The sequence below is a fragment of the Eutrigla gurnardus genome (genome assembly GCF_963514095.1).
Source record: "Eutrigla gurnardus genome assembly, chromosome: 8".
Classification (NCBI taxonomy): domain Eukaryota; kingdom Metazoa; phylum Chordata; class Actinopteri; order Perciformes; family Triglidae; genus Eutrigla; species Eutrigla gurnardus.
Window position 1 is genome coordinate 8431103 of NC_139922.1, and position 22309 is coordinate 8453411.

General features: G+C 41.7%; 2 protein-coding genes across 3 annotated transcripts; both read right to left on the reverse strand.

The window, feature by feature from the left end:
• Nucleotides 1–261: 261 nt before the first annotated feature.
• On the reverse strand, nt 262–17115 carry atp13a2 (ATPase cation transporting 13A2). 2 transcript variants are annotated; one of them, XM_084016534.1, is made up of 29 exons: nt 16813–17115; nt 13823–13899; nt 13307–13474; nt 12802–12860; nt 12602–12668; nt 12436–12515; nt 11376–11453; nt 11223–11292; nt 10937–11071; nt 10785–10851; nt 9630–9761; nt 8558–8719; nt 7835–7945; nt 7667–7713; nt 7368–7556; nt 7069–7275; nt 6321–6407; nt 5955–6111; nt 5684–5795; nt 5438–5562; nt 4613–4785; nt 4441–4533; nt 4126–4205; nt 3596–3748; nt 3392–3488; nt 2308–2531; nt 2007–2158; nt 1665–1837; nt 262–547 (listed from the first exon to the last, which is right to left on the reverse strand). In XM_084016534.1, exons 1-29 carry the CDS (start codon nt 16823–16825, stop codon nt 380–382), a joined length of 3456 nt encoding a protein of 1151 aa, XP_083872660.1. In that variant the 5' UTR covers nt 16826–17115; the 3' UTR covers nt 262–379. The 2 variants fall into 2 exon arrangements, with proteins under 2 accessions (XP_083872660.1, XP_083872659.1); XM_084016533.1 differs by having other exon boundaries at nt 6312–6407; nt 16813–17114.
• Nucleotides 17116–18068: 953 nt separating this feature from the next.
• Nucleotides 18069–21509, reverse strand: LOC311016755 (succinate dehydrogenase [ubiquinone] iron-sulfur subunit, mitochondrial-like). The gene is made up of 8 exons (XM_084014679.1): nt 21355–21509; nt 20195–20328; nt 20021–20106; nt 19726–19862; nt 19446–19562; nt 19170–19271; nt 18628–18750; nt 18069–18539 (listed from the first exon to the last, which is right to left on the reverse strand). Exons 1-8 carry the CDS (start codon nt 21418–21420, stop codon nt 18459–18461), a joined length of 846 nt encoding a protein of 281 aa, XP_083870805.1. The 5' UTR covers nt 21421–21509; the 3' UTR covers nt 18069–18458.
• Nucleotides 21510–22309: the final 800 nt, after the last annotated feature.

Genomic DNA, 22309 nt, shown 5'->3' on the forward strand with positions numbered 1-22309 from the left:
GACAGATTGTCCAGACTAACACCTATTATTGGAAGTTTAAATGTCATTTTTCAAAGGTTTCAGCACCGCAAGTGAAATTTCATTCACGTCTACTGTACATGTGAGGAGGCGGAAATCTCAAACCTATGTACGATCAGATGAGAGAGAATATCTTTTGGCCAAACCAACTGTTTAATTGGCAAAAACATGCAAGCCCACCAGTGTAATATGGTCTTTTAACCACACTACTAAATCACACTGAAAACATTCAAAACACAGAAGTTTAAATAAAAATAGTTTATTAATGCAGGTAAACAAGAATTGGCATTGAGGATGTAGCCATTCACAGCACTTCTTGGCTTGGGAGACTGACAGTGTCCAACAGAGAGGTAAGTGGATGCTAACTAAATTGGATGACTGTGTGATCTGTGGGCAACAGCGTTAGATCAATTGGCGGCCATGTTGGCGCTTCGGACAGAAGGATGTGTAGACGTTTGTACTGCTTCTTGGACGGACGCTTTCCACGCAGCATCCGAAGACAGTTCAGCATACCCATGTCTATGAGCACCTGGGAATAAAAAAGAAAAACAGCCACTGTCCAGTTAACAAGACCTCCACAATAAGACGGCTCCGTTTCATTCAACTGTCCCAGTGAGCCAAACCAAATCATGTGTTTTGCATTTAAAGCCAAGATTCCAGTTTTTCTAGTTGCATATTTTCATTAATTTGGTTGATCTGATGCAGAGAAGGAGACGCTGGTCCGCCCGTCATACATGCCTCATTTAGCATGGAGTCTGCTGTCTCCTGGTGTTGTGTATGCTCGTTACAGTTTTATAATATTAATGCTGAATACTATTTTACTCTATGAAGGAGCCCTTAAAGAATCTGAGGATTCGATGAAGAGAACTAATCCCTGCTAACACATGATGGCTTTCTAAAGACAGTCTATAAAGGCATGTGATCAGATGTTTACTGGTTAGCTGGTATCTGAACAGATGCTACATCAGAACGACACTGAAAAAGAAGTGAACCTGCGAAGGATGTGTTTCAGCATACTTTCACTATTAACAGAATAAACAGGGAATAGAAGAGCATGGCGATGCTGGGATCTTTCCTTTACTTGCTGAAAAATTGGTTCAAATGGGAAGATTGATATGGTCCTTAGGAATGAGACAATGCAGGATTTTAATCGAGGATCGGGATAAAAAACACTCGATAAGTTCATTGCGGTGAATTTCAACTATTGGGATAATGGTGAATATCGGCATGAGAGCATGTTCACATAAAAATATAGATGCGTTCTATCTATGATGCAATTAATAAAGTAATGTAATGTTTTACTGCAATTTTATGGAATTTTAAGCATATTTTGCAATTATTTTGGTGATGTGACATTTTCATGTCGTCCCATGCCTCGTGTACACATCATCCGAGTGCAGAACCAAACACCAAATGAACATCCACCACAGGAAGGAGAATATTACAGACTTTGTATAGCAATCTGTCCTGCCTGCAGTGTGTAAGTTTAATGTCATAGAGAATCCCAGAATCAGTTGAATCCAATATATCATTCATTTCATCTGGCTGGTGTTGGAGCGCATGATTAAATCAACTATTTTTCATGTAAATAAAATCAACAATTGTCATAAGAGAAATTAATGTCAAAGTTTCATATCATTGCTTACCTCTACAACAAAACAAGTGAGGAGGTTGAGAGCAGCCACAGCGATGAGCAACATTTTAAAACCCATGTCGGAGAAGTCGTACAGCTGAAGTATTTGACCAATGACAGGCGCAGGATATAACACCAGCCAGGTCGTCACGGCAAAGAGGACAACCAGTAGACAGAGGAAAATCACTGGAGAGATGAGAAGGAAAGCAAAACACACATCTTAGTTCAGGGTCCCGAATCTCATTACTAATTAAACTTAGTGAAGATCTTCATAGTATAAACTGACCAGCATGGGTCCACATGCATCACCCTTCTAACCCCAAATCCTCATCCTCAGACATTTCTGACGACTCACCATTGTAGTAGAGAGGTTTCTTGTGAGGGTAGCCCTTGGTGAGCACCACAGCCATGATGATGAACTGGAAAGCTGATATGGAAAACACACTGGTGTTCTCCATGTTGGGCAGATTGGCTGCACCAAACACTGTTGAATTAAGTGGAATGTACCTAAAAAGAAACACAAGGGATGGAGTTTTACAGTGTAGACAGGATGCTGGTCCTTCCTTCACACTGAATCTTTTGTGGTGAATTGAGAAGCATTCATTTAGACTGGATTGAAATCAAGGCTCTTTGTAGTGGTGCGCCTTTGTACTGACCAGTCCTGTGAAGTGGTGATGAAGAGCACAGCCAGCTGGCCCAGAATGGTCATGCAGGTGTGAATGAAGAGGCTGCCCAGGACAGGCAGGGCCAGTAGACTGGCTGAGGGTCTGCAAGGGTGCAGCTCATTACTGGGGCCTCCTTTTCCCATCAAGATGGCCAACGTAGTCACAAGGAAGAGGTCACAGAACAGGAACTGCATGTCTCCAAAGCTCGTCCTTATCTGGACACACACACATCAAGTTTCACTGCAAGAATGCTTTGCTGATCAGCCACGTGTGTTCATAGTTCCAGACTCATTGGTGGCTGACAAGAGGTGCATAAGAGGGCTTTGGTATTATCTGAAATACATCAAATTGTTACGCTGGCAATGTTTTTCAGAGACAAACAGGTGTGCAGAGTGTCTTTTCAAATCCTACATTAACATAATTTCTTAAGAGTAAATCTTTACTTGCAGTCATCTAAAATATTTATTTTTATTTATTTTTGTATCCAGTACTTTTTAAGTCATGATCCATTTCTCACTTGTTTACCATGTTAGCAAGCTAGACAGCTTTTTCAAGTCACTCATGAAGATTAATGAATATCCTGAAAATGAAAATTCACCACGATCAACTTATTGTGGGTGTTTTTTTTTTTTTTTTTTAAATCGCAATCCTATATTGTCCCATCTCCACATGCATGGCTACCCTCAATTTGTGATCACACTGATTTCATGCCAAACTATTTTCTTGTTGGTTTTATGACGTACTGCCCATACTACCTTAAGAGATAATTCTCTGTAGTCTGTTACCATTATCACTGCTAGAGCTACAGTTTCTCTGTTAACGGCTATCAGAGTGTGTATGTGGTACAGTAATTCAGATGGTTTCTAGGATGTTGCTTCATTTCCATGGAAATTATATGACAAATTTTCTATCTCCATAGACATGTATTTTGAAGAGGAAAATAAAATCGGTGATCCATAAAATACAAGACAATAATTAAATAAAATGATGTTTTTTTATAGAAAAAAAAAAGACTGGACATACAAATGAATGACAGCAATATGATGACCACTTTGAAACTGAGGGTGTGACTCACTGTGTAGAGGATGAGCACGGAGCCGAACTGAATGAGGCTGTACATGGCCATGTATCTAAAGAGACTGAAGGAGGTGACCAGAGAACAGCGGCCCTCTCTGCACAAACAAGGAAGACAAATGTGTTATTAGTTCTTCCGCTGTGGATAATGTACCACAAACAAAAAGATGTCGTCCATGACGACCTGCTTTTCTGACTTCCTCACCTGATAAGCAGCGGCACACAGCTGATGTTTTCAGTCTTGGAAGTGAAAGGTGCCGCGACTGAAGCCTCGGCATCAGACAGGGAAACACCGACATCAGCAGCTCTTAGGGCCCCGCAGTCATTGGCCCCGTCCCCACACATGCCCACCCGGTAGCTGGAGTAATAGAAGAGTGTCTCATTTGAACTCTATAGATGTTATACTTGCGTGTGATTTTACATGTATAATAAAACTGGGACGCCCTTAACTGCTCTAAAATAAGTTTCCTCTAATGGCCACTAGATGGCATTTGCAAACTGGGATTACCACATCCAGGCTGTGTCTTTGCCAACCAGTAATACATCTCAGACTGTTAGACCTGACATTTTTATATATCAATCAATTTTCTATATCTCAAGTGAATGTTGGGACTGCAGGTTAATGATGGTCTGATTTGCCCTAATCCTCAATTCTCTGTTGCTCTTGGCATATTCCCACACTGGTCTTTCTGTACTGCGTTTTTCCTCCCCTTCCCTTTTTGTGTGTGAACTCACTTCAGTTTCTGCAGCTCCTTCACCAGCTGGGTTTTCTGGTCAGGAGCCATGCGTGCAAATACAGTGGTTCGCATCAAAACCTGCAATGTAAGCATGTCAAGAACATGTAGATTTAACAAACACTTGATTGCACAAACATTATCTATGTTATCAAAAGGAAAACGGTACATTAGTGTAATGCCTCAGTTTGAACCAATTTAATTGAATAGTTATCGCTGTCACTATTCCCCTAGTTCTTGTAGGCATGTGTCTTTTTATAGATTAGCATGGTCCATTGTGTGAATATCCCTGTTGGGATAACATAGCATACATTACCTTTGGCAAATACTCAGGGAAGTGATCACAGAGGGCAGCAAATGACTTGCCATTAATAGCCAGGTGATAGTCAAAACCACTCTGGTAAAGGCCCTGAGAGGAGAACAGAAAAGCATCAACAATAGCAGCCAAAACAGACTGAGGAGCAGTGTTGTGTCTGAGTAGGACCAACCAGAGTGATGACGGAGCTTTGGGCTGCAGGAGCCCCTCCATATTCTGTGCTGAACTTCAAGGTGGGCATGGACTCGGCAGTGGGGGGGGTTGCATTGACGAAGATCACCTTCTCATCCAATCCTACCATGCCACAGCTTTTTGCTACATTGACTGCTGTTAAGATGTTGTCCCCTGTGTGACGAGGGACAAAACAAAATTTGAAATGAGAGTCAGTTGATGGCATTTAAAGTCCCAGTCGGCAAGTCTGGTGGATCAAGGGCACTCTGTCAGATTTTGAATGTTTCCAACTCCTCCCCTATGACCACCGAACTCCTTCCCCTCGACTTCGTGCCCTTTGAAATCCCTTAGATCACGCCACCTTTGAAAGGCGGGTCCCGATGTTGACTCTGGTTTTATCACGGGCACCGTCGCAATCTCTTTTTTTCCTTCTTTTCCACCGGTGTTTTCTTTTCCTTGGTTGTTTTGGACCTCCTCGTTTCGGTTTTTAACGAGGAATTGGAAGCTTGCTGCTACTTCCCTCCGCCTCCCCCCTGTGATAGTGGTATGACCCGAGGGGGGAGGGGCTCTGTGTGATGAACACAGCCCTGCGTGCTGATTGGACAGGATGATCCAGGCTCTGTTGATTTTTTGGGGCTCTACGTGCACGTAGAGGCACGCTTTTTCTAAAACCGGATGAGTTATGTTGTTCTATCGGAGCATAGTGTCGGCTTCAATGAATATGATAAAAAAAAATGTTGCCGACTGGGACTTTAAGTCAATGCCTCCAAATGAATGCCTAAATAAAAAAAAATAAAAAAAAGAGGAAGTGCAAGATATCTCTCACCAGTAACCATGACGGTGCGAAGGTTTGCCAGTGTCAGGACGTCAATAACCTTGGCACTCTCTGGTTTTACCAGATTCTTCATCATTAATAAGCCCAGGAACTGCATGTCTTTCTCTACCTCCTCTCTGCAGAAAGACAAACAGCTGCATTTCAGTATGACCTGATGATTTGAAATGATCTTCGGGTATAAGAAAATGAGTCTATAAAACGAGCAATAAAGAAGCCAGAAACAGACTGGGTTCTCACCGTTCCATAGTCGTAAGGTCAGTGTTCCCGTCTACTGGTTTACAGGCGAGTGCAAGAACTCTGAGGCCTTCACTGGAAAAGTTGCACAGTTTGCTGGAGAACTGCGCCGGCACTGTAAACATTAAGCATCCTGTTTAGTATAAATGCAAGAGGAGACAGTAAACACTGCAAAATTGTTTTCAATTCAAATCACTGAACATTCTGGACTACAGTTATATATTTAGACATTAAAGCGTTCTTCTCATTATATTATAAATGTTATGTTGCTGACCGGTTTCTGCTCGACAGAGGCTAGCCACCATCTCTGGGGATCCTTTGATGAAAGCGAGAGCCGAGTGTCCCCCGCGGGCCACCGTCACCACACTCATCCTCTGCAGGGCCGAGGAGAAGGGAAACCTCTGAACAATGGCCAACGCCTCGCTGGTGAACTGACAGCAAAAAGAAAAGGAGGAATAACAGATATGTATAACTGGAAACTCAGATATTGACACAGTAACAAAGCAAAATACACAACGTAACTGCTGACGTACCAAGTGTTTTGATTTAATTCAGTTAAAGTGGATTTGACATGAATAACAAACAAGCCCTACTGATCCATCACTATGAGAGTAATGGGAGGGACACTCACAGTTCCTTGAGCAGGAGGTCTCAAAACAGCCAAAACTCTGTGGCCTCCAAACTCTGCATCCAGGACGTTTCCATCGCCGTCTGGCTCATGGAGTGTCTGCCAAATTAGATACAATGTGAAGATACTCATTTACATTAATGTGTTGTAAGAAGAGTTCACAGTAAGATGGCTCATGCAAAAAACAGAAGTGGCTCTTGCGATTACACAGAAGTGTGTTTTTTATTTGCAATATCCATTCACACTGATAGGTGATAATGGCCAAAATGAAAGTCATGTTTGACAATTGTCAATGTTGCGTACCTGATACAAACAAAATATTTCAAATAAACTATCGATATTGGCATTTATTTCCAAGTAACCTGTGGGTCAAGCATGAGGTTTTGTATATCCGACGTCAATACTATTGTGGTACTGACCGAAGTTGTAGTAAAGAGTATTGAAAATGTCTGGTTGGATACGCGGTCTTGTTCAGTCTTGTTTATTACTGATACTCAGTAACAGATTTAAATAATTTCCCCCAAATCTTAGATCCCAGTTCTTCTTGTGTCTAGACAACATCTGAGTGCTTTGGTTTCTTTCATTAAATGCCAAAAAGACTGACAAACCCATTTGGCAGTAAGGTATCAAAACAAGTATTGTTTTAGTATCAGTACCAGCTGTGGGCATGCATCAATACTATCATTGAAAATGTTCAAACAATACCTTGTTCTTGTTAAGTACCCCTGAATGTAAATACAATAAGCTTTTAGTGTCGTACCCAACCAGTGGACTCCACCATCTTGAGCTCCAGAGGGTCTCCGAGGCGCTGTCCGTGTAACAACGTCACAGTGTGACAGCAGGCCAGGCCTGAGAGCATGGGTCCTGGGGACAGGAGGCTGGGATCTGGGATCAGCTCTGAGAATCCAGCAGGTCCCCCCTCCATCACTCCCCACACATCCAGACCCTCCTCGGTAAGAGTTCCTGTCTGGAGAAACAAAAGTACTCTGATGAAAGGCAACTTCAACAGGTCAAGTGGCTGTTCTCCATGTAGACTTCAAGTAATGGACTCCCCCTTACTTTGTCAAAGCAGAAGAGTGAGACCTTGCCGCTGATGTTGATGCGTGGTGGACTGATGCAGAAGATTCCCTGGCTCTTCAGCCTGCGCTGGGCGTAGATAGTGCCGGTGGTGATGGCAGCAGGGAGGGCAGGAGGCACTGCGATGGTCACAATATCTAGGCTCCGAAAGACCAATTCCCTCCATTCCACCTGGACATACATCCAGGCAGAAGTCAGTGATATCACTTTCTTTATGGTTGGCAGGCCAAACAACGACAGGCCAGAACATATGTGGTCCTTGCATTGTGGCTTGCACTTACATTGTCTCTGTAGAGGATCACAACGCTGTAAATGGTGCCGATAAAAGCTGAAGCAACAAGGACAAGAAAAATGTAATTCAGCTGCAAATACATTTGACGAAGCAAAAACATTAGCTTCGTCATACACTCTTGAAACTAAATGAGGCAGGTCACAGTTAAAGCTCTTACCCAGAAAACCCAGGATGAGCAGGAAAATGGAAGAATCTCGGTAGAAGTGGAAGTCGATTGGTTGAGGATACAAAATGGAGCTGACGAGGCTCCCTTTGGCCGTGAAAAACCCTGAGGGTGAGATACAAGCAGGAGAACTGGCTTGACTTCAAAGCAAAGTTAAGATCTTAAAAGGTACACCCCCACCAAAAAATACTATTTGTACATCAATTACTCACCCCGTGTTACCGTGAATTCTTGTTTTTTTTCAAATGCCTCCACAGCGAAAAAATAATTAAAAAACGGAAAATTCTTGATTAATTAATTATAAACTCTCTCATAATTTGTGCAGTCCCAGTCTCACTACTTCTGAAACACATGCATATTGGCTAAAATCTAAAATAAAAAAAAACATAACCAGTCATGCACTACAAGTCTGGACAAGTCTAAAAAAAATTATAGTTAGGTTTTAGCGAAATTGCATGTGTTGGTTAAAAGTGAGCACACGACTGGATAAAGGAGACTTATTTTGCACATGTTGCATGAGAGTTTTTGAAATGGATGTTTGGAGACACCATTGTGTGGTTTATAACTCGTGGGCACGTGTGCGCATGCACGTCCTCCTGTGTGTGACAAACCAAACGAGGACCTGCTCATGTAAAAACTGCTCCACAGCACGAGTATATGTCAGAACCTCCACGTTATCCTAACACTTCACTGGCATCACACTTAAATACTACTCACCGGTGCTTGTAACCACAGCAACAGCACCTCTGCCCCCCGGCCCGCCACCTTTTGCCTGAATGAGCTGGGTGCCACAGAAGAGGGTGTGTCTGCGGTCGGTCACTGAGCTGTACCTCCCCTCACCAGTGGGCAGTGCCGTTTTCAGCACTGGGACACTTTCACCTGGACACAGAAATGACGACAGTGACTCTTCACAGGAAGATGTAAAACAAGCTGGAAGAAAGACTGTGAAAAGATTTTCTTCTGAATCACAGAAGAAGAACCTTTTTGTTTCTTTCTAGGCAGAAATTATACTGAACTGCAACCAGGTTTCACTTCAGATTTGAGTTGTTTGCCAAACAATAAGATGTAAAAATCCTGTAGAAAAACTTGCCATATTGAAAAATGATTTACTATTAAACCCATTGTTTAATATTATAGGAAGAATGCCTGATTGAACTGTGGGCAAAAGAAAAGCTTATTTGTTGCATATCTTTTTTATTCTTGGCACACAAAAAAAGAAGATCCACACTATATCAATGGCAAGACATGAAAAGTATACACAATGGGCTCCTCTAATTACTAATTTTAGATTACCAAAGTGATTTGGTGCTGTACCAATTTGAATGAGAAATAAAAAAGGTATTATTTATTTTCACCCCCACACCCTTTTTCCTTTGAGACTCCCCTCTATGTGGAGGCACATGATTTATAATGTTTGTTTGCTGTACAGTTCATTTCTTTTAATTATTTTATATTTCTTTATTTCCTGACAAAGCAGCTGTGTAAAATTTACAAATGTACACAATGAATAAACATTGTGTCATACCATATTAACTGAGGGGCAAGAAATCAAAGGCATGAACCCCCACTTACCTCGAGGATATATATAGTAGTTCATTCCTTTGAGGAACTGGCATCAGTGTGCACTTAACTTATAAATCACTTTTGATGGCCAATTTGTGGCTCTAATCAGCATCTAATCAGGCTGTGAAACGTGACATAATTGCAGCCTTAAAGAGCTTTTTATCCGACATCAAAAGTGGCAAACAGAGGCACTCTGCCTGTTGTGGTGTTGCGGTTTGTTGATCACCTGTGAGCATGCTCTCGTTGACCAGACACTCCCCAGCCAGCAGGGCAGCATCACAGGGCAGCAGCAGACCATCCTGAGGGATGATGAGACAGTCTCCGGGGACCAGGTCCACCGAGCTCACACACTCCTCCACTGAGAAAAACACACAACTCGGAATGAATGCCTTGTAGAGGGACCTGGGTTGAAAGTACACAACTTTACTTGGCCCAATAAAACAAAACCCCTTCCTCTTTTACTTCCTTACTTTTACCCACGATGGCAAAAACCTCGTGGTAAACTGAGCTGTCAAATGCAAAACCATGGTAACGCTCTTCTCCTCTCTCAGAGGCCATCATTACCATAAAACACTACTTAAGAAGCAAAATCGTGAGACAGCAGCTGGCGGTACCACGGTTTTGCACTCTGCAGTTCGTGCTGCTGCAGTTTCAGAAGCGTGGCGGAGAACTGGCTTCTTCTTGGTTCTTGCTAGACTACAGGCTGTGTTTGGTTTGTCCGTTGTGGTCTACTGTAGAAACATGGCGGTGCAACATGGTGGACTCCGTAAACAGGACCTGCTCCATATGTAGGTACGAAGGGCTCATTCTAAGCCAACAACAACACACCAAGGAAAACGTAGCTATGAATATTATATTCCATTTCTATGGAGGACAAAGTAGATACAAATACATGTATAAATAATGGTTATGGAATCCCAGAGATAACTCTACAAGAGATCTGCTACAGTTAGTCTTACGACTGACTTTCAATTTTGAGAAAAAGGGAACTGAAATATTGAAGAGATGCATCTATTTATGGAGAAAACATAGAAACTTTTATTGTCTCCAATCTCAAACAACACCTGGGTACAGTATCAGTATCCAAACCCATGTTTTTCTCTTTCTGACCCCCTTATCAGTGCATGAAACCATGGCTTTGAATCAAACCTTTCAACATCTTCAACAACTCCTCGGAGGCTAAAACTCTTTTTGTGACAAAAGTCTTCAGCTCTTAATTATTGTAACATTTTTGCCGCTGTTCAACAACATAACTGGATAACTCATGTTAACACCAAGTCAACATGAATATTAATCAAATAACAACATCCACAATGCCACATTTTTTCTGAAAACTACAAGAGATTCCCATTAGAAGATGAATACATTTGCAAAAACTCACCTCCTGAGTTTCTCCGTATGGTGACATTTGTGACAAACCGAGCCATGTTGCGGAGGGTGACGCTTTGCTGTGGAGTAAAATGTACATATATGATTTTATCCATATCCAGAGCTAAACTCACAATTGTTTTTAACACTCTACTTCAGGCTCACCTTGCGGATTTCATAAAGTGAGATAGCGATGGAGAAAATTGAGATGATAAATATGCATATGGCATAATAATAATAGTGATCAGTCATCCACAGGGTGATGCTGATCATTTGGAACACATAGAATGGGTTGAGGACCTAAAGGAGCAATTAAAGAGAGAGACAGAAGAAAGGACTGCGTTCAATTTCAGACATTAAGGGCAGACATCACCTTGTTGTTGAATAAATATAATTTCAAACATTCCAAAAAATCTGAGCCAGGCAGTATAAAAGAATGTTTCTGTCTCACCTCCTCAAATAGCAGTTTCATGTAAGGCTTCACAGGCACATCAACAAGGTTGGGCCCATACATGCTCCTTCTGAAAGAATTCATGACATTACTCAGCACTGCAATCCAAATTAAATAATCTGTTTATTTCCACAATTGTACATCCTTTCTTACCTCAAGCTCTGCTCCAGGTGACTAAGGCCATTTCGGTAGCCATACAGGTCCTTGCGGGTCCAGTCCTCATTGAGGACACTATGTGCAAAGACAGAAGAATTCAACATTCAGGTTAATAAGACTTTCTAGCTATACTGTATATCCTAAATATAATAATAATAATAGAGTATGAGCAGAAAGTAGCACTGCCTAAAAACAGTTTTCATCCAAATATACAGTCTGACTAGCTGCTCAGTACTCTAGAGAAGGCCTAATCAACTGGCGGCCCACGGGCCAACTCCGGCCCGCCAACCAAGTTTAACCTAAGGAAAAGATCCTGCATATAACGGACATTGTGCCACACTACATCCTTCATTTCCTTGGGCAGTGACAAACAAATGCATAACTGATCATGTTGTGGCGTGAAAAGAGCTTTTCTACATCTGTGATACATAAATGGCTGTAGAACAGACGAGGCGGAGCAGCAGCAAGCCATTGAGACCATCAGGGTGAAAGTGAGAAATATTCACAAATTTAATATATAGTCATTTATTTCCTTGCATGCGGCTCAGAATAATCTCAATCAGCGTCTCTACCGCTCGTCTTACACCGTGTGCACGCATGCAGGAGTGAGTTTCTATGGTTACGTCCACGCTCTGTGTCTCATAAACTTTCTGGTAATGAACCATTCTTGATGCATAGTTGATTTTCATAGCGCCCTCAGCCTAACCAGTCACGACTAGTGCAGGTGGCTGTTGAATCCAAGAGTTTAGTTTGTGTAGAATTGCAGGAAAACACTTTTAAATTACAAAAAATGTATCGCTCATATTTGGTCCCCCCTTTTAGAACATAACCAGGCACCCAGGGTAAAAGGCATAGGTCTTTATTGTCCTGTTATGAAGAAGAATATGTGTAATATCTGGAGTGTCTGTCGGGAATGGTATACCCAATGAACACAAATTAGCAGAAAGACAAAAAGGCATTCATTTACGAGGACAGAAAGTGGTCCCTTAGCTTTCTGACAATGTGGCCCCCTGAACAATATAGCTGAATAGCCCTGGTTAAAGGCCCGTTTCAGTACCTGACACGACAGAAAGCTCCTTTCTTCTCTAGCCAGATGAAGCGCAGTCCTTCAAACAGGTAGTAGCGCAGCAGCGTTTTCTGTAACACAATAATAAGTCACGTTCATCCTGGGAAAAGAAGAGCATTCAGCACTTTATTCTGCCAAATGTTCACTTCTTCCTTACGTCATCCTTATGCAGCTGAACTTCATCTCTCCATTCAACGTCCTCCGGTTCTACCAACAAGTCCAAACTGAAAGGGACAAATCAAGTAAGTCAAGCTGACAACAGGCTTCCTTTTGTCTTTTTAAACAGTTTTTCTCACATATACAAGTGTTGCAAGGCTAAAGGTGGTGCTGTCAGAGGGACAGAGACGTGTGGCTGACCTGCCTTCCTCGATCTCTTCTGTGAGGACCTCCACCACGTGATGCTGGCTAAACGTGTCCTGAAGGGGGAAAAAGACACGGATTCATCACATTTCTGGAAATTAGCCATACTTACACAATCATTCATGGCGGCTGATCAGAATGCTTTGTATTTGTTGGTTAGGTCCCATGACAAATTATGGAATGAGGACATCTACACCAGCTTTAGAGGTGGATGTTTGCAAATATGGGAACATCTTAATGCAACGTTCCACCCAGTAAGACCATGTGAATCAAGTAGATGGTAGACAGCCTGGGTAATAAATAATGGTCAGAAGCTGATGAAGCAAGATGAGGTATTTACTGAAACCTAAAGCTGGTAAATGTGGGGACATTTATGCCAAGGCATGTTGTGAATGTTGCCAAAACGTACAAGTATACAGTGTATTCCTTGCCTGTGAGGCAAATACTTTTAAAGGACATAAAAGGAAAACGTGAGACAAGGTGACATTTGGTTTTCTCTCACTCTTATTAACAGAATATCCGCCAGTGCCAGAGGGCAGGAGCAGCAACGGGCGAGGACAGCAAGCCGCGGGCGCCAGTGAAACACGAGCAGGAGGAGGCCCAAGGACAGCACGGCAGCCAGACGACACAACCACACCCGCCAACGAACCCACTTATACCCCTGAACATCCTGGTGGAGCAAAGGAGTTAGAAAGTTAAGTTCCATGCAGCTTGTGATCCCCAACAGTAGATGATAAATTAGCCACTGTCAAAAGTCTGATGGGGACAGCGGCTTTAATCAGTAATACCTGAATTCAATGAGACAGAAAATAAATACAGCAACTGATTGCTTTGTATCTGTAGATCTGTAGGCGATCTGTGTTCTACATCTGAGTTTTCACACCACATAAAGCAAGCGAAGCATTCTGCCACTACAGCTTCACTTATATTGCTAGATTTTCCCACATTTATTTGCTTTATTGTCCGTATCCGACTCTTCGATGTCACACCATTATCGGTTAAGTAGGGAGGTCCTTACCATGTGTGAGTCGGGGTTGAGCAGCAGGTCTCTTGGACTGGGTGAGGGGAGTCCGCTCTGCGGCTCGTCCACTCCACCTAAAGAACAGGACAACTGTGACTTGAACTGAGCAGCACAGCACACACCCAAACCACACAGGGCAGGGGTCTAGTCCACATTCAAGTTAAACAGTTTGGTGGCTTGTTTGAGATCTTTTGTATGAATTCAACAGCAGGACATCTCAGTCTGGCTCATGTCTTTTTAGAGAGAAGAGACATTCTAGAAAAAGAAAGAAAAACATGCGAGATAGTGGGACCGTAAACTGTAACGACCTTACAACACACACACGCACACACACACACACACACACACACGATGTAAACACTGAGTACCTGCAGAGACTTTTAACGGCTACAAAGGAGATAAACATATCCCATAACGTTTGCTCTAAACTCACAGTAAAGCTCATATGAGTTATTAACAGCACACAGTAACCGAAAAGATTACACTAACTGGACTAAAGTCAATTGAGTCTTTTAACTCGGTGAAACCGGATCCTCATTTCCGCCTCGTAGATGTGGAAAGCTCGATCCATATATTCGTTTTAAGACATTTCAGGGTAAAAAAGAAAAGAAGAGCATCTTACCGACAACGTCTTTAATATATATATTATTGCACAAAATTATAACAAGCTAGCGTGAGCAAATTTCCAGCCCGCTCGCCGCCTCGATCTTTCCTATCGCAGCAGCTGGATTTACCTCTCGCGCCCCATACCTGACTACGACACATGACCGCGAGACCTACTTGTTGAACCGGATTTAGACCCACCACTGTGGCCGCCAGCGGCAAACCAAGCCCGCAGGGCACATGAACACAAAGACTAGTTATTTGTCTTTTATAGTCACTTTAATATAAGGAATTTGTGGTTCGTTCATAGGTATGATGGCAGCAACCACCTGACAGGGAAGGCAGCCCAACCCATCAGCATAAATATTTATACACACATATAAAGTGTTTTATTTGAGACTTAGTTTTTTTCAGCAAAGACACCAGAACACTTGCTCTCATCATCTGTGTCTTACTTGTTTCTACTGACGGGTTATTCTTCACACATATCACAACATACACAAGAAGAAAACCAAAGAAGTAAGTCTTCCGTTTTGTGATAATAAGCAGCGACACATGATTGTGGTATTATCACGTGAAAGCTTATCAGTGGGTATTGAGCACATGGTGAGTTATTTTGCCATATCACATGCTTGCCATGCTGTAACTAGGCCAGTTGACCAAAAAGGTCATTCACTGTGGTATGCTGTAAGTCAGACCATCTGATGTCATAATAATGTACCTAACAAAACACTTTTGTCTCAGGCAGAAACCAATAACTTAAAAAAAGGCCCCCAACGTTTGGAGGAGAGGGGCCATGGTGGATACTTTATCCCTACAAATATGACTTTATATATCCTGCTCTGTCCAATCAGCTGTGCCCTGATGTAGTGATGTAAAAAAAAAAAAGGGAACGACAATCCTCAAATGACTAGACAGACACAAGACAGTCATCTGTGCTGAGAATGCAAAAACAACCCGCAACCTCAAATAACACTACAGCAGCTTCATGTACAGGCCGAGCCAACAGATTGTACTCAACAGTTTGGTGGGCGAGCCTGACACATACAGTACATGGCTCTATTCAAGTTTGCCATCTCCATTACATGTTACTAATCAGCCTACAGATACGCCAATCCTGAAGAGAGTAAAGGCAGATTTATCAGTCTGGTTTATATTTACTTACTAACGGTACACACGGCAGCAGTGCTTTAGCAGCAGTAGGAGTTACTGTAGTAGTGTTTGTATTAGAGCCGGTTCAGTTGGTATATTATATATTATAATAGGAATACTATCAAATATAGTCATCATAATATAACAGTCAAAACTGATGATTACAGAAACAAATGAATAGGAATCAGTAGGCAGAGATGGCTGACACCAATATTTGGTTAAGGAGTACTGCCACTTATTTTTTTCCACTACAAGCACTGATTACTTCCTGTGTTAGTTATCTTAGTAACTGCAGTGTTTCTGTTAAGCTACAATGCAGGTGGAAGCAGACACAGACAAACCAAAACATCTGCTTGGCTCTATACCACTGCTACCATATTGTTTTTTGTTGTAATTTAGTTTAAATTATCTTTTAAAACTCACTATTAGCATTTGAATAACAGCCCTCACTTTAATTGCTGACTGATAAGACAGTTGAATACTGATCAAAGTCAGAGTTGTCCTAATTGATCGCCTAATGATGATGATGGTAAAAATGAAGTCTTAGCTAAAGTCAACAAACCTGGTCCAGACTCCACACTAGATGTATTGGTGTGTGCTACCTTTATACATGGCTCCTGGTGAGTGTGGAGTTTGTTTTAGTGAATAAAGGGGTAACTTTACATTTAGTTTGCTGAGAGCAGATTATTCTTTCAGTCATTACCTCCTTAAAAACCTGCAAGTCAGCCACTGCCTCCTTAAAAACTAGAGTTCAGTCAGTCCTTGCCTCCTTAAAACCCGCAGGCAAGTCAGTCATTGCCTCCTTAAAAACTAGAGTTAAGTCAGTCTTTGCCTCCTTAAAACCCACAGGTAAGTCAGCCACTGTCTCCTTAAAAACTAGAGTTAAGTCAGTCTTTGCCTCCTTAAAACCCACAGGTAAGTCAGCCACTGTCTCCTTAAAAACTAGAGTTAAGTCAGTCTTTGCCTCCTTAAAACCCACAGGTAAGTCAGCCACTGTCTCCTTAAAAACTAGAGTTAAGTCAGTCCTTGCCTCCTTAAAACCCGCAGGTAAGTCAGCCACTGCCTCCTATAAAACTGTCAACAGTCAACACCTGTCAGCACAGAAACTACCACCCTTGAATGCCTTTAGCTGTGTTTATGTGCATATTTCTGTGGTTATGTCTTCCAGCAGCGAACACTTGTGTTGAGTTTGAGTAGTGAATGGCTCGTTCATAACATATAAACGCACTCACCATGTCGCTCCATCCTCTGGTCACGATGACAGCCTCCGCATTACTTCCATTCACACCATCAGAACCGAAATTACAGCCCGCATTCTGAGCTCCTACTGACTGTGGTCCGCTTCCTCTCTTTCTTCCTCGTCTACTTCTTGTTCTTCTTCTTCTGTTGCGTGTTATCCGTGAGTTGCCTTACCGCCACCTACAGTTTCTCAGTGGAAACTATTCACAGTGACCACGAAAGGGGCTCCCGTTCCTGAGGCCCAACCATGGACTGTGTGTCTGGTACCAACATTGTCCACTCTCTAATCCAGACTCAGTTGCCTGGGTTGGTCCGGTCCTTCCCTCCCTGACGTACCGAGTGTCAGACACCCTTCTAACCAGACGGATGAAATCCAAGTATATGGAAGTGAAACCTATGTTTAGTGTGTTTCATAATCATGTGAAACTCATAATACCAGTTTCAGATCTAAGTTCTTTCATTGTATTTATTCTGAACTTTCTAACTCTTTAATTTTATAGTACTTAATTTAAATGTCTATTTTGACTTGACGTTTCCGTCTGGTTGTATGCATTGTATGCATGCAAAGTGTGCTAACCGTCACAGTAACTCCAGCCTACAATGAGTTGTAATGCTTACATAATTCCCAGCTCCTCCAAAAAGCAGATCCATTTCTCTATGTCCCAAGAGATTTAATAATTATATTTTGTCCAAACAAAGAATTTAAAATCCCCATATGAATTTTAATCCAGTAATTTCATTTGAGTGCTTTTGCCAGTTATATCCTACAAATTCACAGAAACCCCCACTTATTGCTATTTCTGGGGTATTCTTCACAAAGTGCTGATAATAAGCCATTTATAAGAACAATGTTTGGGTTGTGGAGAGGTATCGGAATCCCATTGCCAGCTGTTTATTCTCCCACTGCATTGCACTTGCTTTTTTAGAGAGCAGTGATTTGAACCTTGTTACTGTCCCGTGCAGCTTGTCAGTAATTTCTCCCCAGACGGACAAATAGTGCCCACATTCCAATAGACCATCAGCAGCAAGCACACAGGTCTTAATAACATTAAAGATGACTTTATTCATTCATGTTACCAGTAAGCAATGTCAGTGCGTGAACAGAGCTGTGGAAATGGCACTCCTGAATGGAATGGAGCCATTATTAATAACTAATACTTACTAATTCCACTTGTCTTTCACCTGCTATGGAAATTGTCTTTCAGCCATTAACAATGTCCCATTACATGCTTCAATATTGTTTATTCAACAGAAGAGTAATACGTTTGTTTCCATGATCCAAAAACATACATTCAATTTACACAATGAGCCCAGCACATCCTTAATGAACACATAATCAAATATTTACAGTCTAGAATTTCATGCGCCAATGAGTCAATGAAACAGTCTACTAACTAGGCAGACAAACTGCAGATATATGTTCCAACATGATGCATCACTCAAAATATTTAGCTCCACAGTTCTTCTCAGCACCCTTTTCTCAAATATTCCTGTCTCATCCACACGCTCACATCTCACACACACACCCACACACTAAAATCATAAAAAGGTGCTTATGTAGGCCAGAGTTCCTGGTTGGTTTGTCCCTTCATATTAACTTAGTTCAAGATATTATTCGCTGATCTCTGCAGCCACGTGTTCATGAAGCTGCTGCTTTCTTCTCTTTGTAAGTCGCCATCATTTTCTTGATCTCTGCGATGGCTTTCCCGGGGTTGAGTCCCTGCGGAGCAGTGTGCCAAACGGACAGTGAGAGACTTAAACATATTAACTCTGCGAGGGAGTGTCTGCAGTCACGTTTTTTTCATTACCTTGGGACACGTCTTCGTGCAGTTCATGATGGTGTGGCAGCGGTAGAGAGAGAACGGGTCCTGAAGTTTAGACAGACGCTCCTCTGTGAATTCATCACGGGAGTCAATCATCCAGCGGTATGCCTGTGAGACAACGACACAGTTGCCGTTTGCTCCTTCATGACTAATTTTTGAATTTATTTTTAAAACTTAAAACAACATCTCGACAGTTATGCAACGACTTATGACATGATTCCTCTTACACTCGTGACCGCATTTGCATCGCATTGCAAACCTCAGCTGGAAAAAATGTTGAGTGTGACCGACATCAGCATGTCAACATCCAATAGTTGACAGCGATGAGCGAAAGCACAAGTGAGAGTGAGATGTATAAAACTCCTTTTAAACACTTACAACGTGGCTTTTGCCATCAAGCTAAATGTTCACTAGTTGAAAGGATCCACCAACGTTTTCTCTCTCTGGTTTGCAACGAGCACTACATGTGCGGCTGTGAACTCTAACCCCTGTTATCAAACATTGAATTTAATTTAATAATAACCCACCTGCATTAGCACAGCAGGTCCCAGGTATTTGTCTCCGTTCCACCAGTAGCTGGGACAGCTGGTGCTGCAGCAAGCACAGAGGATGCACTCATACAGGCCGTCCTGTTGGTAGAGAAGACTATGAATCCGCAGGCAGATAAATCATGATGCAGTCATTAAAAGTGTGATCCTGATCAATATTTCCGCAGGTACACGCGTGTGGTTGGCTGACCATTTCTGTGGTACGCTGGCTAAAATCCTGGCGATGAAATGATCACAGTAAGATGGTGTAATTACCAGTTTTTGCCTGTCCTCCACCGACTGGAAATACTGCTCCTTCCCTTCTTCAGAGCCATCCTTCTTTTTCAGGTAGGGCTCGATGGATTTGTACTGTGCATAGAAGTTGCTCATATCCTAATAGAAATCAGACAAGGAACTCACAACAGGAACTCAAACAACCAAAAAATGCCCCATATGTCATTCTATTATTCATACTACTTTCACAAGCCGTTCACCATCATCTGCTGTAGCACTTCTTCATTTAAATTCACATATATACTTCACTTAGGATACTTACAGGCACCAGATCTTTGACCACATACATGTGTGGGAGCGGGTAGATTTTGGTGGGTTTGCTTACGTTGGTGTCAATTTTGTTAAGGCACGCCAGTGTGTTGCCTCCATTTATGTTCATGGCACATGAACCGCAGATGCCTGAAGAAAAACACAATCAATGGATGACCAGCATCTGGCAAGAAGATTCATTTAAACAGACCTTTTAATATGTTTAATTTCTTTTGATTGCCCTTTTCATCTGAGTGGAAATTGTTGACATTATTATGTGCAAATGGAATCTTTTCTGATGGTTTTACCTTCACGGCAGGAGCGTCTGAATGTGAGTGTGGGGTCAATCTCATTCTTGATCTTAATGAGGGCATCCAGAACCATTGGACCGCAGCTATACAACAGGAACATAGATGTTTACATTGATTCCATTCATGTAAAAAGAAAAATACAGCTCAACCTTTGTTCTGTTTATGACTTACGTGTTGAGATCAATATCATAGGTCTGCATGCGTGGTTTGTCTCCAGCGGTGTCTGGGTCCCAGCGGTAAATCTGGAACTTCTTGATCCTGGGTTCAGTCGCCGGGGCAGCGGCCGTCTGGGCGTGCCTCACCATCTGCATCACAGATAGTAACAAACAAGACAGGCAGTATTTATGAATCATGGTGAAGTATGATTCTAGTTGGCATAGGTCATGACTTTTTTTTCTTTACATTTTTAATTCCTCCAGATCTTTTCTCATGTATCCCTGTGACAAAAGCACTTTCTTTAAGTTAAGACTAAAATCAAAAGCTATAAAATCAAGAGTTATTAGTAAACGAGCGCGTCGTAACATGACCTCGCTGCTATTTGAGTCAACTGGGGTGAAAATAGGAAGCTCTTGGTAATTCTATCCTGTAACACCAGAGGATCCTACTTATTACCAATAGTTTGACTCACACAAACAACAACTACAAATCCGCTTTATTTTTATTTCATGAGTCTAAAATAATGATTTTAACAATAAGTGCTTTATAGCAAAATGTAGAGGAATTAACTAATATATTAAACAAAAAGATACCAAAACATAATAATAATAATAATAATAATAATAATAATAATAATAATAATAATAATAATAATAATAATAATCTCTAAACTCGTTTTTAAAATCTCAACTTTGATACATCATTTCAGAGTGTATCATGTTTTATCTGGTTATATTGTCAGTTCATGTACTCCCTTTCATAAGCAGGTATAGCGACTCCCCCTAGTGGCAGCATAGATGAACTAACATGAAAGCGTTACATCACTTGGCAGTCTTTAGTTACCTAACTGACTCTTTCAGGACGGTGGAATAAGGACATCAGCACAATAACTTACACATTCCTGTATACTTAGGAGGAGTAACGAGATATGTGTGTCCTGTAACTGCTAGAAAAGCCGTTCCCATTTGATATCCAAGTCTTTGATGGGAGGGAGGGTTGTACAACAGCTCAGCTCATTCACAATAGATAGATTCACGACGCGTTTATTATGGTGTATTGATAATGACCGCTACTGCTCAATGCCCAAACTGCTGATCTAATACACACTTTACGGTGAAGCAGATAGTAATAGGCGTATTCAATACTAAGACTGAATGAAAATATGTTGTACTCACCACCATCACGCCAGAATTCCTGATAGCCAAAACATTTCTGCTCAGAGCTCCACTAACCACCGACATCTTTATGACTTATTGACTTTGAGAATCTACCTGGACAAGAAACTACAGAGCAGACCGGACAGCTCACTTTTGTCTAAACCATAGGTCTCCACGACGTATGTAACCATAAGCCCCGCCCTCTACGTGCATAGACGTTACGCAAGTGACGTTGGAGTGCGGAGTGGTCGTTGGCTCCGCGAGCTCGCAGCCGGCTCTTGCATCCGGCTTTCAAACCACAAACTGGCACGCGGGTATTTCGTGCTGCAACTGGAGTATAAAAATGAGCCTCGCACACACGATTATAACAACTACTGTGTTTACATATAAAGCACGTGCTTCACTTAATTGGGTCGTAAATTTACACTTCAACAGAAAAATACTATTCGTCCGACAGCCCCTGAAGGCACCATGTGCCTCTTTCACAACCCTCATTGATGCGAACGAGGAGGGTCAGTTATGTATCCATAACTGAAACGTGCAGTGCTGTTTGATGACATTATATTGTTTTTAAAAGTTTACACGTCACTAAATATATTGCATTTAGGGGTATATTTAAATACTGTGCATTTTCCTTTAATTGATTTCTTATTTGTCTCAATACTTTTTCAGGCCATCTTAATGAAGTAATTAAGATCTTGCTTTGGAGGCTACTTGGCGTTTGCATTGTCACACAATATGTGCCATTCATTTTTAAATAATATTCCATATGCCTGGATTTTCTGGTTTTCTCCTTAAATAGTGCAGATTCCACAAAGGAAACTGTCACTTTTGATAGACACCTTGAGTAGCCTATGTTGCATTAATAATGCCAAAAAAGAGACATGAGCCACTCTGTGTGATTACAGCATGTCTATTTTATATAAGCCTATGTAGTCTAGTAATGCAGTGACTACCAGTCTGTCCAAAATGC

Bases quoted from the DNA above. Each gene is read 5' to 3' on its own strand.
- atp13a2 (XM_084016533.1), bottom strand. The intron at 12,516-12,601 runs GTAAGGAAGAAG...ATTGTGTTACAG, and splicing joins TTCAGCTGCATAAGGATGAC to AAAACGCTGCTGCGCTACTA. The intron at 3,489-3,595 runs GTGAGGAAGTCA...TTGTTTGTGCAG, and splicing joins TGTGTGCCGCTGCTTATCAG to AGAGGGCCGCTGTTCTCTGG.
- LOC311016755 (XM_084014679.1), bottom strand. From the start codon at position 21,420: ATGTCGGTGGTTAGTGGAGCTCTGAGCAGAAATGTTTTGGCTATCAGG. The intron at 20,107-20,194 runs GTAAGTCATAAA...CCTGTTGTATAG, and splicing joins TATGATATTGATCTCAACAC to CTGCGGTCCAATGGTTCTGG. The intron at 18,751-19,169 runs GTGGGTTATTAT...GTTGTCTCACAG, and splicing joins GACCTGCTGTGCTAATGCAG to GCATACCGCTGGATGATTGA.